The 17,640-nt window shown below is 38.7% G+C and overlaps 1 protein-coding gene across 9 annotated transcripts in view; it reads left to right on the forward strand.

Moving 5' to 3' along the window:
- ARHGAP18 (Rho GTPase activating protein 18) overlaps positions 1-17,640 on the forward strand; it is a 230,945-nt gene that overhangs the window by 164,784 nt on the left and 48,521 nt on the right. For all 9 annotated transcript variants that reach the window (XM_074397482.1, XM_074397483.1, XM_074397481.1 and 6 more), the window contains exons 11-12: positions 4,999-5,205; positions 6,834-6,974. In XM_074397482.1, coding sequence (XP_074253583.1) covers positions 4,999-5,205; positions 6,834-6,974 — 348 coding nt within the window. The remainder of the gene's footprint in view (positions 1-4,998; positions 5,206-6,833; positions 6,975-17,640) is intronic.

Raw genomic sequence — 17,640 nt, forward strand, 5'->3', positions numbered from 1 at the left:
AATTTTTCATTAATTGTGGCAAAACAGTATGATGTATATCTTGGATATGTTCATAAAAGTCTATAAAGAAAAAGCCCACTTTTAAGGACAGAAGGTAAAAGTCTTTAATTCTTTATATATGAGGTTGTTTTGTTACTAATGTTATTAAGCTTTTTTTAAAAAAAATTTTTCACTATAATTTTTTTTTCCAAACCAGATGATTGAGGTTTGTTGGTTAATGGAAACATGGGTTCTTTTTAGTTTTTTCCTTCTTATTTTATTTTTTGCATGTTTTGAGTTGTATTTAATAAGCATGTAGTAGTAGGGTAAAATATAAATGTTTAAAACAAAAATGTTAATCCGCATCAGATATAACCCACTACTACCTAAAGATCTTACAGTTTGTAGTTCAAAATGGTGGATTTTGGAATAAGTCATAATGGTGATTTGATACATTTGTTAGCCAAAAGATAGACCAACTCAAACAAATTCTATTTATTTCTCTAAGGGTTATCCTGAGTTTCTGTTTTATATTATCATTTTGAAGTGATTTGGTCTAATGTTTATATGATTTAATACCATCTATTATAAGTGTTGTTAGAAGCTTTTATAATCAGGGGATTATTCCATACTGATTTGTTTTCCTTAACAGCAGAAGTTTATAGAGTAGTTGTAAAAGGTTTAATTATAAACTCTTATAGAAGAAAAAGGAAAAAAAAATAAACTTAGTAAAAGTATTATCTAAAGTTTTGCCCTTGCCTTCAAGTATTTCTTCTTCCAAATCAGACAATTGAGGGTGGTCGTTGGTTAGTGGAAGAAACGTGGTTGCTTTTCAGTTTTTTTTCTCCTTATTTTTATTTTTTGCATGTTTTGAGTTGTATTTAATAACCATATAGTAGTAATTCATTTTTCTGGTTTTAAAATAAAATCTCACGACAAGAACTTACAAGTTAAGAAAACAAATTCACTAGTAGGTACACCTTGGAATTCTTTCCCTGTAATTCATTACAACTCCTTGAATTGTAACTGCATGAGTGATAGTTCTTTAATGCCCATGGAATGAATGTTAATACTCAGCTGTTCTTGATGAAGCAGCTTAGGGGGATTACTGGAGGTAAAATGCTACATCCGCTACAGGAGAACTTCCAAAGGGTTATTCCCTTTCCTAAGTCAGAAAAAAAGCCTTTCCTTTCAAATGAATAACCCAGGAGGCAGCATTAGGTTTTGTTTCAATTTGCTTTTGAGACAGAGGTCAACTCAGAAAGGCTTACATTCGGACAATATGTGCCTGGGGCGCTGTGTAAGTGTGTGGAGATGTGGCTGAGACGGGGACATAGGGCTCAGGACGAAGTGGGGCTGATGATCCAACATGTCCTCTGCTTGCCAGCAATGCTCCTGACACAGGGCTTGAACTACTCAGAAATAGGGAGGAACATCTTTTTCTTACTCTTTGACTTTTTCTTGCCCCATCTCTGGGTGACAGCCCTATCAGTGACCAGTGTGCAATGGGTATTGGAAAACATACGATTTACTTAAGGTATCCCTACGTTCAAATGAGTTCAAGTAGTTGTGGGAGGAAGCTCTCAATTCAATATGGCTGCTTTGGGTGTGGCTAATCTAGAACTCTTCTTTGGACTTTGCCCTCAAAGTCCCAGGCATGCTCTTTTAAAAATTGCTAAAAAATATTTTTAAAATTATAGGCTAGTTCTAACTTTTTGTGTTTGAGGCTATTGGAAACATAATTTTATAATTAAGTGGGTTGGAAGTACTTTTTTTTAGTGAAAAACTGGAGATGCAAACAAGTAATTTGACATGTTTATTTAAGCGTTAGTGACTTAATTAGCCTGCTCTGCTGAAGGTTTCAAACTAGAACTTCAATAATAGAACATTGGAGCAAGAATGCCATATGTGCAAAGAATGAGCCATAAATTCAGTTCTGTAAAAGGGAAGGGAAACTCCACTGCAATATAATTTTGGGAATCCTAACGCAAAATTCTCCAACTTGTCCAGTGCTAGCAACATGCCTTTAATTGTCATTTGAAGGACAGAATCATGTGCATGACTTGTGTGGAATACTGCTCCAGCAAGTCTAAGATTAAGAGGCACCATGGTCAATACCTCGTCTTGACATGATGGTAAAGCGACGTGTGTATTTGGGCAAGTTGTTTAACCACAGGTTTTTTTATTTTTTATTTTATTTTATTTTTTTTTTACTTTGAATTATAGTGCATTTGCACCAATGATCACACCTACCTTTGACTTGGAGGGATAGTGAAGACTAATTTTCAGATAGCAAGAGGGGGTCCATGTTAATATGATTATGGACATTTATCTTTTTTATAGTTTTAAGAAGCTCATTATATACATTGTCTTGCCTTTCAGGCTGAGACATAAGTATTCCCATTTTACAAATAAGAAAACTTTAAAGAGCAGAGGTATAGAAAGATTTATTCTAAGATCAAACCTGGGTTTTCAGAGAGTGAGTCCAGTGATACATTGATAGCACCAGGCCGGTGTTAAATACTTTTTGAAACAGCATTAAGTTGTCAATGAGTGTATAAAGAAAACATGATACACACACACACACACACACACACACACACACACACACACACACCATGTAATACTACTCAGCCTTAAAATAGAATGAAATAATGGCCTTTGCAACAACTTGGATGGAATCAAAAGCCATCATTCTAAGTGAAGTAATGCAGGAACGGGAAACCAAATATTGCAGGTTCTCACTTGTAAGTAGGAGCTGAGCTGTGAGGATACAAAGGCATGAGAATGATACACTGGACTTTGGGACCTGAGGGGAAGGGTAGGCGAAGGGTGAGAGAGAAAAGACTGCATATTGAGTACATTGTACACTCCTCAGGTGACAAGTGCACCAAAATCTTAGAAATTACCACAAAAGAACTTCCCCATGTCACCAAAAACACCTGTGTCCCCAAAACTATTGAAATAAAAATATATATAAAAAGGGGAAATTCTTAAGGTTCAGACAGAAGATAGTGCAGTTCCTTCAGCAAGTGCTAGGCTAGCATCTCGTTAATTTTATGTTAACTCTCTCTCTCTTATTCTCTAGTATTCTGATAGTAATATTTTGAATAACGTTATTGCCTATGCACACCACAATTAAAATGGTTTATTGCCTAATCTTTGTAATTTATGCTCATAAAGAAGGAGATATACTGGCCCCTGAACAATTATTCTGGTCTCTGTGGAACAAAATTAAATATTTTTTCAAAAATTCACCAATTAATCTTTTTGTCCTCATTTGAGAACATGTTGTTTTATATAACTTTATGCTTGGATTACAATTTAACTTCCTGAGCACTGTACTAGAAATTAGATACATAAATCTCATTGTTAGATATTAAAGCTCTGTCCTTAATTTGTTTCAAATTTTCAAGGTCTGTAGCAGCTAAACTTGATTCAAGAGCAACCTGTTAGCACTTAGAGGAATTTCTTTTCCTCAAATTCTTTGAAAGATAGATACCTTTTTTTCTTTTTCCATTTTAATATAGCGTATTTGGCCTTTTTAGGGTGGGGATTTTAGGCTAACTATGAAAAAATGGGTCTTTCAGTAAGTAGTTAAGAATTTAGAAACAAAAACCAGATAGCCCTGTAATTAAATTCTTTCTCAGTGATCTGCTAGCTGTATGACCACCAGGAGGTTACATTCTCCAAACATTGTTTTCTCATCTGTAAAATGGGGTAATCACAGTGTCCGTCTCCAAGTTAGGATTAAGCAATCTCTATAATGTGCTTCATAAACTGCCTCATTCATAGAGAACTTTGAATAACTGTGCAGTTATGCTTGCTGTTGTTCTAGAACAAATTAAGAAGGCAAGAGAAAAATCTGAAGCCGTAAGCCCTGTTAGAGTAGGGTGACCTCAGCTCCCTTTGGCTTTTAGGGAAGATAGGTTCAGAGGACAATGAGTGTCTGCAATAGGGGTGGACATACGTGGCATCAAGCTGAGCATAACTTAACCTGTCCTGATGTAAAGTTCCTTTTCATTCATTTTTAAAAAATTCTTAGCTGGGTGTAGTGGCTTACGCCTGTAATCCTAGCACTTTGGGAGGATGAGGTGGAAGTATTTCTTGAACTCAAGAGTTCAAGACCAGCCTGGGCAACATAGCAAGACTTTGTCTCTATTAAAAAATCAAAGAAGTTAGCCAGGTGTGGTGGCGTGCACCTGTAGTCCCAGCTGCTCTGGAGGCTGAGGCAGGAGGATCGCTTGAGCCCAGGAGTTTGAGGCTGTAGTGAGCTACGATCTACCACTGCATGCTGGCCTAGGCAACAGAGTGAGACCCAGTCTCAAAAAAAAAAAAAGAAGATTGTCTTTGGTCTCTCCTCATTTCTCCCCGCATTGTTCTGTTCTGCCCTGCCCTGCCCCTCTCTTTCTCTCTCTCTTTTTTTTTTCTTTCCCTTTCTTTCTCTCTTTTCTTTTCTTTCTCTGGGTTTCTCTCTGTTGCCTAGGCTGGACTCAGACTCCTAGGCTTGGATGATCCTCCCACTTCAGCATCCTAGGGATCTGGGGCTGCAGGTGTGCACCACCATGCCCAGTGCCTGGCTCCTTCTTTGTAGGTTCCACATCAGCCAGATATTAATTGCCTTAAAGCAAATGAAACTGAAGTGGAATGAGGGAATTTTTAAAAATCTCAACATAGGAAAGTGTAGTTTGTATGATGTTTTAACTTTTCAGCTCTTCATGGCTCCCATAGGCCAGAGGTCTGACGCTTCCCCACTCCTCTCCCCGCTCCCTCGTTCAGCTATGTGCCATCTCTGCTTCATTCGCCAGTGTCATGGTCCTCCGTAGAAGCAAACTTCCATCTCAGGGAGCATCAGCCAACTGGAGAAGCTTTGGTAACAGGGCCTGTTGGATGTGATTAGCTGAACTGTACTTCTACACGACGTGTTTCTTTAATGAGATACAAATTTTATATGCCACAGTGCTTTCATCTTTTATCTTCATATGTGACACAAATCTCAAAGAGTTATTTCTGTTTCAGGCCCTTCTTGAATTTCTCCAAAGAGTAATAGATAATAAAGAAAAAAATAAAATGACGGTCATGAATGTAGCAATGGTCATGGCCCCGAATCTCTTTATGTGTCATGCATTGGGGTTGAAGTCCAGTGAACAGCGAGAGTTTGCAATGGCAGCTGGGACAGCACATACCATGCACTTACTGATTAGTTATCAAAAACTTCTGTGGACGGTACGTATATATTATATACTTCGTTCTTAGTGGTTTAAAAAACACATTGCATTTTGGTTATTAGCTTTATTAAATTACATTTAAAATTTGTGAGTGCAGAAAATAGTAAAGACAATTTATTCCTATAGGTGAGGAGGGCCCTGAGAATTTCTATTTTTAAATTATGTCAAAATGTACCTTGTAAGAAGTACTTTTATTTCTGCCTGTTTTCCCATGTCTCAGGGTTTAGACCTGTGGTTGTTTTTTGTTTCTTTTTTGTTTTGTTTTGTTTTGTTTTTGGAGACAGAGTCTTACTCTGTCTCCCAGGCTAGAGTGCAATGGCATGATTTCGGCTCACTGTAGCCTCTGCCTCCCAGGTTCAAACTATTCTCCTGCCTCAGCCTCTTGAGTAGCTGGGATTACAGGTGCCTGCCACTATACCTGGCTAATTTTTGTGGTTTTCTTTCTTTCTTTCTTTTTAAGTAGAGATGGGGTTTCACAGTGTTGGTCAGGCTGATCTTGAACTCCCGACCTCAGGTGATCAACCCGCCTCAGCCTCCCAAGGTGCTGGGATTACAGGCATGAGTCACTGCACCCAGCTTTGGCCTGTTGTATTTTCAAAAGCCCATGCCATCTTGGTTTCAGATATTTCAGTTACTTTTCATAGACCCTTTATTTAAAGGGGTACGTGCTTATTGCTGAGAACATCTTTAAAAATGGTTCCCTCTGTTTCACACTTATTTTGAGCTTGTTTTGACAGCTTATCAGAGCATGGTAGTGGATGAGAGGCTTCATTGATTAGGTGCTCATTTTCCAGAGAAATTTATAATTTTTCAGAAAGGCATCTTATAAGCATTTAGAAAAAATGACCTAAAGGAATTCCAAGCAAAATTATGATACTGAATATTTCAATCTCTTGTTTGAGGAATCTCCGAACATTAATTTTTTTAAAAGACAGAGTAATGATATTTAGATCCTGAAGTCTTTATTTGTATATTGCTTTATTTTTATAAAAAGACAACTGGTATTTCAGATTTTTTTAAATAAAAATTTAATGTCCATTTATTAAATATCAATGTTTGAAATGCTCACATTATTTCATGGTTACATTTCGATACTTGAAAATATTTTGTGTTTGCTAATGTGATTTCTTAGGATAAATTTGTCCTGGATTTTTGCTAGCTACCTATCGGCTCTTGTTTCTTGGGGAGTAGTTCTTTCTCTCATGACAGCAGCAGCTAGCTGGTTATTAGGAGGGGACTTTGGGTTAGCTAGCAGGACTGTAGGTGGGAGGCTGCAAAAGGAAAGACCCGAGGAGGTGGTGGCTTCTATTGCTCATCACCTCAGGGGGTCTCCAGTCTGGCATGGAAGACGGCCACTACGTCCTTGAACTTCACAAAGCCTCTTTTAGAACCTTCCACAGTGGGTGGTAAATTGCACCACGTGGATGCTCTGTACACCTGGTAAGTGAATAATATGAAGCATTTTCTTTTCATAGATTTAATGAAGAGTGCATGTAAAATGGCAGTCTTATCAAAAAAAACTCTTGACTCCTTTTGAAATTTAAGAAATACAGTTTTTTTTTTTTCTGTCGTTTAAAATGGTGCTGTTTCTTTTCCCTCTCTAAGCTTAATTCCTTCTCTCTATAGATTCCCAAGTTTATTGTAAACCAAGTGAGGGAGCAAAACTCGGGAAATCACAAAAAGGATAAAAGAGCCATGAAGAAATTGCTGAAGAAAATGGCTTATGACCGAGAAAAATATGAAAAGCAAGATAAGAGTGCAAATGATGTAAGACAACAGGGGAGATATGTATTTATTCAGATTTTAAGCATTATTTTAATACCAACGTTTTTTATTTAATGTTTTCATAGTATGACTTTCTACCATTTACTAGGCTGTGGTGCTACTTGTAAGTGAAAGACATTAGTAACAGTATGTTCCTACTACTGCTGCTAATGATCAGTATTGACAATTGGTCAGGTGTTGGTGACTCAGCATGTGAGTTGTTAGTGGGAAACAAAGGAAGATATCAAGACAAGACTGCACACACACACACACACACACACACACACACACACACCTCTCCCTCTCCTGCAGTGACTCTAGTCGCCTACTGAATATATAATCTATAGTGAGTAAATAATCCCATGTGAACCATTGACCTTTATTCTAATTTTTAAAATCTGTACAATGGGGAAAAATAATCCAAATAGACAAATAGGTTAATGTTTGTATTGTGCTGAGGATTATTCCTGGGCTTTAATAAGTATTTGAAGGTTCTTAATTTGATCAGAAGAATTTTGAGAGCTAAATTGGAAAGGAAAAAATTAAGGCGTTTCAAAAAAGAAATACCTAAATATCTGTATTTACAAACTACTGTAAGAATATATTAAGAACTGGGTTTACAATAATAAAATATACATGGCTATGTATACATTTATGAAGTGAGTTACCAAAGCTGTAGTGTAAGATCATGAAATAAAAGGGTTTCTATTGTTCTGTTTGAGTGAACCCACCTCCTCCCTACTACAACCACTATTGAAGTTGTCCAGTTACATGCTGACATCTTGTGGAATAATGTGAAAATGCAGCTATCAGCCTTTGAATTTTTGGTTTTGGCCTGCTTATGAATCCAGTAACCATAAAAACAAAGTTTTTCTTTTGCATTTACTTATAGCTCTCACTCTTAAAAAAAAAAAAACACCTTCTTGGCATTGTAAAAAATTTTAAATCAAGTTTTAAATGTTTTTAAAAACATAAAAAGAAATTGTAAATAATGCTTATTTTTTGGAGAAAAGCCTTGATATTATCCTAAAGGCTTTTAAAAGGCATTTAGGTTATCATTTTCGGTTAACTTTAGAATGTTCCGTTACCTCTAAGGCCATTGTAAATATGTGAATAAAATCTGTTTTGCAGCCCTTCTCATTTATATTAACTTAAGTAACTTTATAGCCTTGTCTTTTCATAGAGCATTTAGTCGTGATACTCTGAGGCTTAGGATCTACTTAAGGAAATATTTGTGGTGTACCTTATTAATAATAAATATTTAGAAAAAAATGAAATGTTTACTTTTTGGAGATAGACTAGTTCAGCAATTTTGTCATTTACGTAAAGAAAACCATGCACTTCCTTAGTTTGCACTGTGGCAGAGTTAGACATGATCTGGTCTGAGAATGATTTCTGTACTATTTAAAGACTCAATGTCATTTTGGGATTTAAACACAAGTTTCATCACGTATTAGCTGTAACTTCGTGTCTTTGAGTTTTGTTTTCTTTTTCTTATGTGAAATTCAGTTCCTGATATAACAAAATGCTACTGCCACCTTGCTGCTAGTCCTCCACTTTATGTTAGGTGTTCCCAGGGAGTCAGGGACTTGGGTGCTCACCCTCAAGGAGCCAGGAGAAGAGATGTAGAGAGTGTGCAGTCCGGAGGTATGTGATTGAAGCCTAACCAGGACACCGTCATCTACAAAACTGGAAGTAAGCATTAGAGAGGCTTCCCTGGGGAGTCAAGCTGAGATGTGAAAACCAAATCAGTGTAGTTCAGTTATCACTAGAGAAGAGCCATCTAACCTGCAGTGGAAGCTTTCTGACATCACAGCCCATGGCGGAGGCCCATTTGGCCTGTCATTTAGGTAGAAAAATTCTAATCTCCAGCCTGGCCAAGACAGTGAAACCTTGTCTCTAGTAAATATATAAAAATTAGTTGGGTATGGTGGTACGCACCTGTAGTCCAGCTACTTGGGAAGCTAAGGCAGGAGAATTGCTTGAATTGGGAAGGCAGAGGTTGCAGTGAGCTGAGATTGTGCCACTGTCCTCCAGTTTGGGTGACAGAGTGAGACTTCATCTCAAAAAAAAAAAAAAAAAAAAATTCTAATCAATATCTAAAATTTAAATAAAATTTATGTCGTTTTATTAGGGAGAGTAAATATACACAGAAAACAATTCCAGAACAAGTAAAAGTGCAAGCTAAGATCAAATACTGTGGATATGTGGTTAGTCACTGTGTAATAAGAGTTTTTTGTATGTTGCTTCCAACTGACAACTGCCAGAATTCTAAAACTAAGAGATTTAATGTGAAAGTTTGAACCATCATCTTAATGACAAATGGGTGTCGGGGCATCCCTCATCTTCTGGTAGTAAGGGGCCTGCTTTCCAGCAGGGTAGCAATCGATTGGATTTGAGTAGCAGCTGTTTCCTTTGGATAGAACACGGACCTTCTGCTTTGCTATAAGCCACACCCCCACCTTCATTCTGTCTAGTTGCTGTACTTTCTTGACCTGCCTCCAAATCATTTAAATATGCAGTATGAAACTATAGGGCATGAATTTGCCTGGGGGTGTTTTTTTCATTTGTTAAACAGTTACTTGATATATATTTACTGCGTGCCTACTGTTGGGCACTTGAAATTTAAATTATTGGACAAAACATACAGATCACTGCAGATCTTCTAGAGATTAAATTCTATAAATAAAAGTAAATCGAGGAAGTAAATCATATAATTTGTGAGTATGTGGTTTATCCCCCAAAATTAATACGGCAGACAAAAGGGAATTGGGAAGGAGATCCCCTTGCACTATTAAGTTGAGATAGTCTGGATATTTATTCATTTAAGCAAAGGCATGAAGAAGGGCAAGGATTTGAGCTGCGTGTATATCTTAGGAAACTCATTCCAGGCAGAAAGAGTCGTCCGCAAAAGCCTTAAGACAGGAACTTACCTTAAGATTTGAATGTAGCTGAAGTGAAGCGAACAGAGGGAACGATAATATGAAATGAGGTCAGAGGGGCAATGGGACAAGATCGCATAGGGCCTTGTAGTCAGACCATCATTAGAAATTTGGATTTACTCTGAGTGAAATGGGGGTTTGAAGCAAAGACTTGAAAATCTATGCTTTGTTTTAAAATGATCCTTTAGGCTGTTGTGTTGAGAATAGACGTAAGGGAGCAAAGGGAAATAGGGAGATCATTTGGTGGATTCTTGTAATCCAGGTAAGAGATTATGGTGGTTCAGACCATGCTATTCACACTGGAAAGTGGAGAAATGGTTTGATTCTAGATTTTTTTTTTTTTTTTTTTTGAAATTAGAGCCATTGAGATTTCCTGATGGAAATAATGTAGGAGAACAAACAAGGTCAAAAATGACTCTGGTTTTTGGCCTGAGAAATTGGAAGGATGGTATTGCTTTCAATGTCATCATTTCAATTTAGGACCTGTTGAGTGTGATGTGTATTAGACATTTAAGTGGGGATATCTGAAATGTTTGGAGAGAAAATCAGGTCATACTAACTGGCCACTCAGTTGCATAGAGAGACAGGAGCAGAGGGGAAGCAGGAGTAGGCAGAGAGAGAGAGAGAGAGAGAGAGGGAGAGAGAGAGAGGAGAGCGAGTGTGCGCGTGCGTGCAGAGTTTCTATTCTGTGCATGGCGGAATTGCTGAAAGGTGAGGGAAAGATTTAGGGAGTGTAAGACTGGAGGGTAGGTAGGTAGGAGATGGTAGGTAATGTCCTTCTTGATGGGAGTATGTAAGTTGGTAGAATCCTTCCAGAGAACAGTGGCATGTGGCAAAGTCCTGAAAACCATGCACTTCACTGGACTCAGAAGTTCCTCCAAAGAGAATAATAGCATAAGCATGCAAATATTTAGAGTTACGTTCATTGCCATTTTCTTACATTGACCAAAATTAGAGATAATTGAAAAGAATAGAGGTGGCTAGTTAAATATGTTATGGCATATCTATACAGCGAAATACCATGAAAACGTACAGATGCGTATCTTCACATTGAAGAGATTCGTAATATGTTACTATGGGAAAAAAGAAGTTACAAATCAGTGAATGGTATAGTGCTATAATTTTAGGGGGTAATAACAACTGTGATTTTAATACTAAGGTTATCTAGATAGGAAGTGGTACAGCTAGAATTTGAAACCAAATCATAAATGACTTTAAATCCATGGACTCTTCACCTTCATCCTCTGTTTCTTCATAGATCACACAAGTACTCTGAGAAGGATACATGCCAAAACCCTGGGCTTATGGGTGGTCATACAATGCACATGGATTACTGCTGTTATAAAACGTGTTTTACATGTAGTTCTTAAAATGGTCCTGGGCTAGAGCCAAGGCCCAGTTGAGAATGGAAAGAAGTTTAGAATGTGAGCCAACAGGAACCCTGCAAGATGTGGATACTGACTGGATGTGAAGGATGTGGAAGAAGAAGGGAATTTAGAATGACTTGCCAAATTTTGGCCATGGGTGACTTTAGCATCAAGCGAAAGGAGGACAGACTAAAAGTCAATTTCTGACACTTTGGGTTAACATGCGTGTGTGAGAGTCGGCTCTATGGGCCTGAATTTCAAGGAACATCCTTCATTGGTGGCACACCTTTGAGATTAGCCTAGAGACTGTCATTGAAAGCACAGAGTGGTTCCTATTACACAAGGTGGGTGTATGGAGCAAGAAAGAGGGAAGGATATCTCTAGGGATTCCAATGTTTAAGTATGGGCCATTGAAGAAGAGCTGCTAAAGGAGGCTAGGAAATAATAGCAGGTAAGAGAAAGTGGAAGGACGTCTAGTTTCTCTGAAGCCCAGGCAGGACGAGTATAGTAAGTAGAAGTTTGGTTAGTAGTGCCAAATGCCTTAGAGAGGCTGAGGAAGGTTAACACTGGACAAAGGTTTCTGAATTTGAAGGTTAATTATGACTTTCTCCAAAACGTTGTCAATGAAAATTTATGGAAGAAGCTAGATTGCCAGGGATTGGAGAGTGAAAGAGATTATAGATGATATAAATTCATCAAAGTAATATTTTTGAGTGGGCTGTGACTTGATGCAGTGGCATGCATCTGTAGTGGCAGCTACTTGGCAGGCTGAATAGGAGGATCGCTTGAGCCCAGAGTTAGACGCCAGCGTGGGTAACACAGTGACACCCCTCTTAAAAAAAATTTTCAGTGACACCCCTCTTAAAAAAAATTTTCGTATGCCATTAAAGCTAAGTTTATAATCAAGCATTCATATTATTAAGACATACTTGACTAGATAATAATTTGATCCAGATGTATTCAATTTATCTCATAAGGCAAATGTTTTTAGTGACTACAGCATACAAACTGTTTGGTTCAAATGTGGATGTTTTTAACACTAATATGCTTGTCTATAAATTATACTAGGAAAAACAGTTGGAGGAAAAATAAGAAAATTATATGCCATTAATAACAATCATTTTCGGATAGCCTTTAACTTGTTGGGATTGTAACACACATACCTACACATACACCCCAGAAGTCACATGGCCTGAGGATATAGCCCTAGCTCTGCCATGAGTGAGTGTGACAAGTCATTTGATCTCTGTGGGCTTCAGTTTCTTTTATAAAATGATAGGGTAGGACTGGGTTAATGGTGTTTAACCAGAAGTTCACAATGGAGGCATCTGTGATATTTAATTTTTTTTAAGTTTTTTTTTTTTTTAGAGATAAGGGTTTGCTTTGTCACCCAGGCCGAAGTGCAATGGTGCATTCATGGCTCATTGCAACCTCACAGTTGCAGGCTCAAGGAATTCTCCCACCTCAACCTCATGAGTAGATGGGACTACAGGCATGCACCACCACACCTGGTCAGTTTTTAAACTTTTTTGTAGAGACAGGGTCTTGCTATGTTGCGCAGGCTGGTCTCGAACACTGGCCTCAAGTGATCTTTCCTCCTCAGCCTCTCACACCTGGGATTGCAGGTGTGAGCCACTGCACCTGGCCTGGTAATATTATTTTTGAACAAAACAAAAAGCAAACCGTGATTGGGTGACTCTCTAGACCCACTGAGTCAGAATCTCCCAGGGCAGGATTTGGGTGTGTGTATTATCTAAAAACTGGGAGGGTAATTCCGTCTTCCTATTGGTGTGTTTGTGTGAGTGCATGCACATGTATATTTAATTTTATCATGAAACTTTAACACACACAAGAGTAGAAAGAATAGTACATGAGCCCCCCCAAAACCTTTATTATCAACAATCAAACGCATTTTTCTGATCTTGTTGCATCCTGTCTCCCACATATTTTTTCCTTTTAGAATTTTTAAGGAAATCCCAGTATCTTATAACTACCTCAGATTGCATTTCTGCCTACTAAGAATGTGGGGAGCAGCTTTGATGAGCAATTGGTTATGAATGGCTGAATCATCCAGGCCTCAGGGTTGTTGTGACTTAGGTTTGTATGATCTTACTTCTGCCGTTCAAGCTCACCTCTCAAAGGGAGGCTGTTCATTTATGAGAATGTGAGGGCACAGAGTGGATCTGTGGGATTCTGTGAAAGATGGCATTCTGCTCACCACATCTGACCTTGCAGGTCAAGGTCACAAAGAGTTTTCTCCATATGGTTAATCTCAGTGTTGACTAGGCAAATCCTAGTGTCACACCCTCAATTTACCAGGGAGGAAAACTCAAGTTTTAGAGGGCTTACATGACTTGCCGAAAGTTCCAGGATAATCTTGTCACATTTTAAAGTGTAGGGCTATGGATAGGAAAAAGAAGTCTGTTGCTGCCACGGGAAGAACCCTGGCATTGGCAGCAATGCGGTGTAGATGCTGAGTTGTTTGTAGCCGGGATTGCATGGCTTTATGCACAATTCTGTTTAGAATTGCATCTCTGATTTCACCGAACAGTTCTCACTGCAAACATTGTCGCAGGTATTGTTTCCAGCATCTGTTTTAGGTCTGGGAACAGTGTCTGGATTTACTTGGGAACCCAAGTGGAAAATCAGATTACAAGATCAAGCACAAAATCTTATTTCTTTTTATGACGTTCCCTGATTTTTAATAGTGCATAAAAATACCATATTAAAAGAAAAAATATTAGAACTTATTTCACTGGAAATTAAATGCTTATTAACTATGGAAGTTATTTTAAACCCTTCTTGAAAATCCTCTGAATCTGTGAGTTGGATAAAAGTTTAAGGCATTTGGATAACAAAGATCCAATTATAATTAGCACATAGTTCAAGATAGTAGAGAATTCCTTTTGTATCACCACTTCCCAGTATTGTCAGTTCAGACTACGGTGATGAATATGCCATTTTAGTTTAAGATACCTTGCTAAAATGTCCCTGTTTAATTTTCTAAAATATGTGTTATATCTGGCTTTCTTTTTGAAAAGCCTGTATTTCCAGTTTGCCCTTTGGAAGATAAAGAAGGATTTCTGTAGCATTAAAAAATGTCAGCTTTACATTTAAATTAGCTTTTAATGAAAAAGGAAAAGAAATTAATGTCTCTTCTACAGGTCTGAAATTAAATTTCTAATCTCTAGAGTCCAACAGTATGAGCAATGCAGTGTTTATACCTTTTGAAAAATGCTAAAATTGCTATTTAACCAGATAATAATAAAATCAGATTTAGAAATACAAACTTTAGTTCAATATGTAAAACATGTGAAGACCATATGAGATCATTTTCCCATATGAGATCATTTTCTCAATTATAATAATCTTTGCATGCATAAGAAATTAACAGTCTTGAAGTTGTGAAATCCCTTGTGAGTTTTCTTTGATGGTGTGTTAGTCACATACTGCTCTCTTCCAGTCCTACAATACATCACATAATTACAGTTCACAAGTGCACTTACCCCTATCCCAGTGGAAAAAAATTCAGGGGACAGAGTCCCAGCTTTAGATTAAAACATGAAATAGAAAGGTTACAAAGATCATACTGTGTACAGATTCCATTATTATTATGGCTCAAGTTAAGAACAGACTGTTTGGCTTAATGATCAGGCATGTTGTGTCTTTTCAAAGCTTGGCAGCTCAGTGCAATTAGTATACTAATAGCTTCAGTATTCAATACAGCAGGATTCTAGTATGTAATAGTGGTTGCCATACACCATTTAAATAACAGCTTTGGCATGATTTATTGCTTGTTATCTTCGTAAATATCATTTGGCCTTCCTTGTCAAGACATCCAGCAAAAACTTCCCAGAAACAACTTTAACTCTTCATCTTTACCATTACATATACTGGTTAAACCCATTTCTTCTACAGAGATAAAGAGCTTTGTAGATCCGTGTTGAATCAAACTGTCAATCTCTGTATTGTAAGAATTTGGATGGGATGAATTACTACAGAAATAAAGAAGCTGAGGAACGTTCATATTCCATAGACACACAAACCACACACACTTTCTCTCCCTCTGCTATAGAATACAGGTTCTCTAGTGGTCAGGGAATGTCAGCCTAGGAAGGTTTAATGAAAACCATGTACCATTGTTGGTTTAATGGAATGCTTTTCAAGTACATTGATATTCCAGCTCTATGTGAAATGAGTCAAAATGATTACAGCTTGTAGTTTGGGAAGGGTTCTTGCTGATCCACAGGTGGCTTAGCCTTATCTCATGATCATTGAGGGAAAGGGATGTGGGAAATGCTTTATTTCATAGGCAGATAGAATCTATGAGAGAGTACTCATGCTGCTTCCCGTCTTGGCAAAAACCAGCTTGTGTACCCCATAATATGTCAATTACCTAACATTACACATATATGTGAAAACTCCCAATTGCCCCCAGAAGCTAGTACCTTGGGACTCTTCTATTAAAACGCTTAACTATTGGAAAGATCCTAGATTCCTGTGTCAGATGTAGTGCTTTCTGTGCAAGTCCTGATACCACCCTGAACTCAATGCCTCATTTCTTAAGGAAGCATGGGCATACCCCCCAAAGCTATGGTACCTGAGCTCATTTAGAAAGCATGGGCTTATGGTCATATTATTAGAGGCCTTCCTCGTGTGATGGTCAATATTGAGTGTCAACTTGATTGGATTGAAGGACGTAAAGTATTGTTCCTGGGCGTGTTTATGAGGGGATTGCCAGAGGAGATTAATATTTGGGTGAGTGGACTGGGAAAGGCAGACCCACCCTCTATCTTGGTGGGCACCATCTAATCAGCTGCGAGAATGGCTAGAATAAAAGCGGGCAGAAGAAAGTGGAAAGGGCAGACTTGCTGAGTCTTCTGGCTTTTCGTCTTTCTCCTGTGCTGGATGCTTCCTGCTCTTGAATATTGGACTCCAAGTTCTTCAGTGTTTGGACTCTTAGATTTACACCAGTGGTTTGCCAGGTACTCTCTGGCTTTTCGCCACAGACTAAAGCCTTCACTGTCAATTTCCCTACATTTGAGGTTTTGGTACTTGGACTGGCTTCCTTGGTCCTCAGCTCGCAGATCCTATTGTGGGATTTCACTTTGGGATTATGTAAGTCAATACTCCTTAATAAACTCCCCTTCATGTGTACATCTGTGGTATTGGTTCTGTCCCTTTAGAGAACCCCGACTAATACAGATGTTGGTGCTGGTAGAGGGGAATGCTGCTATAAAGATCCCTGAAAATGTGGAAGTGACTTTGTAACTGTGTAACAGGCATAGGTCAGAACAGTTTGGAGGGCTCAGAAGAAGACAGGACAATGTGAAAGAGTTTGGAACTTCCTAGAGACTTAGAGGGTTCAGAAGACAGGAAGATGTGGGAAAGTTTGGAACTTCCTAGAGATTTGTTGAATAGCTTTGACCAAAATGCTGATAGTGATATGGACAATGATGTCCAGGCTGAGGTGGTCACAAATAGAGATGAGGAACTTGTTGGCAACTGGAAAAAGGGTGATTCTTGCTACGCTTTAGCAAAGAAACTGGTGGCAGTTTGCCCCAGCCCTAGAGATCTGTGGAACTTTGAACTTGAGAGAGATGATTTAGGGTATCTGGTGGAAGAAATTTCTAAGTGGCAAAGCATTCAAGGGGAAGCAGAGCATAAAGGTTTAGAAAATTTGCAGCCTAACAATGCCATAGTAAAGAAGAACTCGTTTTCTTGGGAGGAGTTCAATCCCACTGCAGAAATTTGGCGAAGTAATGAGGAGCCGAATGTTAATCACCGAGACAATGGGAAAAATGTCTCCAAGGCATGTCAGAGACCTTCAAGGCAGCCCTTCCCATCACAGTCGTGGAGGCCTAGGAGGGAAAACTGGTTTCCTGGCCCAGGCCCAGGCCCCCTCTACTCTACGCAGCCGTGGGGACATGGAGCCCTGCATCCCAGCTGCTTCAGCTCCAGCCGTGGCTAAAAGGGGCCAAGGTACAGCTCGGGCCATAACTTCAGAGGGTGCAAGCCCCACGCCTTGGGAGCTTACATGTGGTGTTGAGTCTGTGGGTACACAGAAGTCAAGAATTCACATTTGGGAACCTCCACCTAGATTCAGAGGATGTATGGAAATGCCTGGATGTCCAGGCAAAAGTTTGCTGCAGGGGCAGAACCCTCGTGGAGAACTGCTGCCAAGGCAGTGCAGAAGGGAGATGTTGGTTTGGAGTCCCTACGGGGACACTGCCTAGTGGAGCTATGAAAAGAGGGCCATTGTCCTTCAGACCCTAGAATGGTAGATCCACTGACAGCTGGCACTGTGTGTCTGGAAAGGCTGCAGACAATCAACACCAGCCTCTGAAAGCAGCCAGGAGG

This window comes from Saimiri boliviensis, chromosome 4 (assembly GCF_048565385.1).
Source record: "Saimiri boliviensis isolate mSaiBol1 chromosome 4, mSaiBol1.pri, whole genome shotgun sequence".
Lineage (NCBI taxonomy): Eukaryota > Metazoa > Chordata > Mammalia > Primates > Cebidae > Saimiri > Saimiri boliviensis.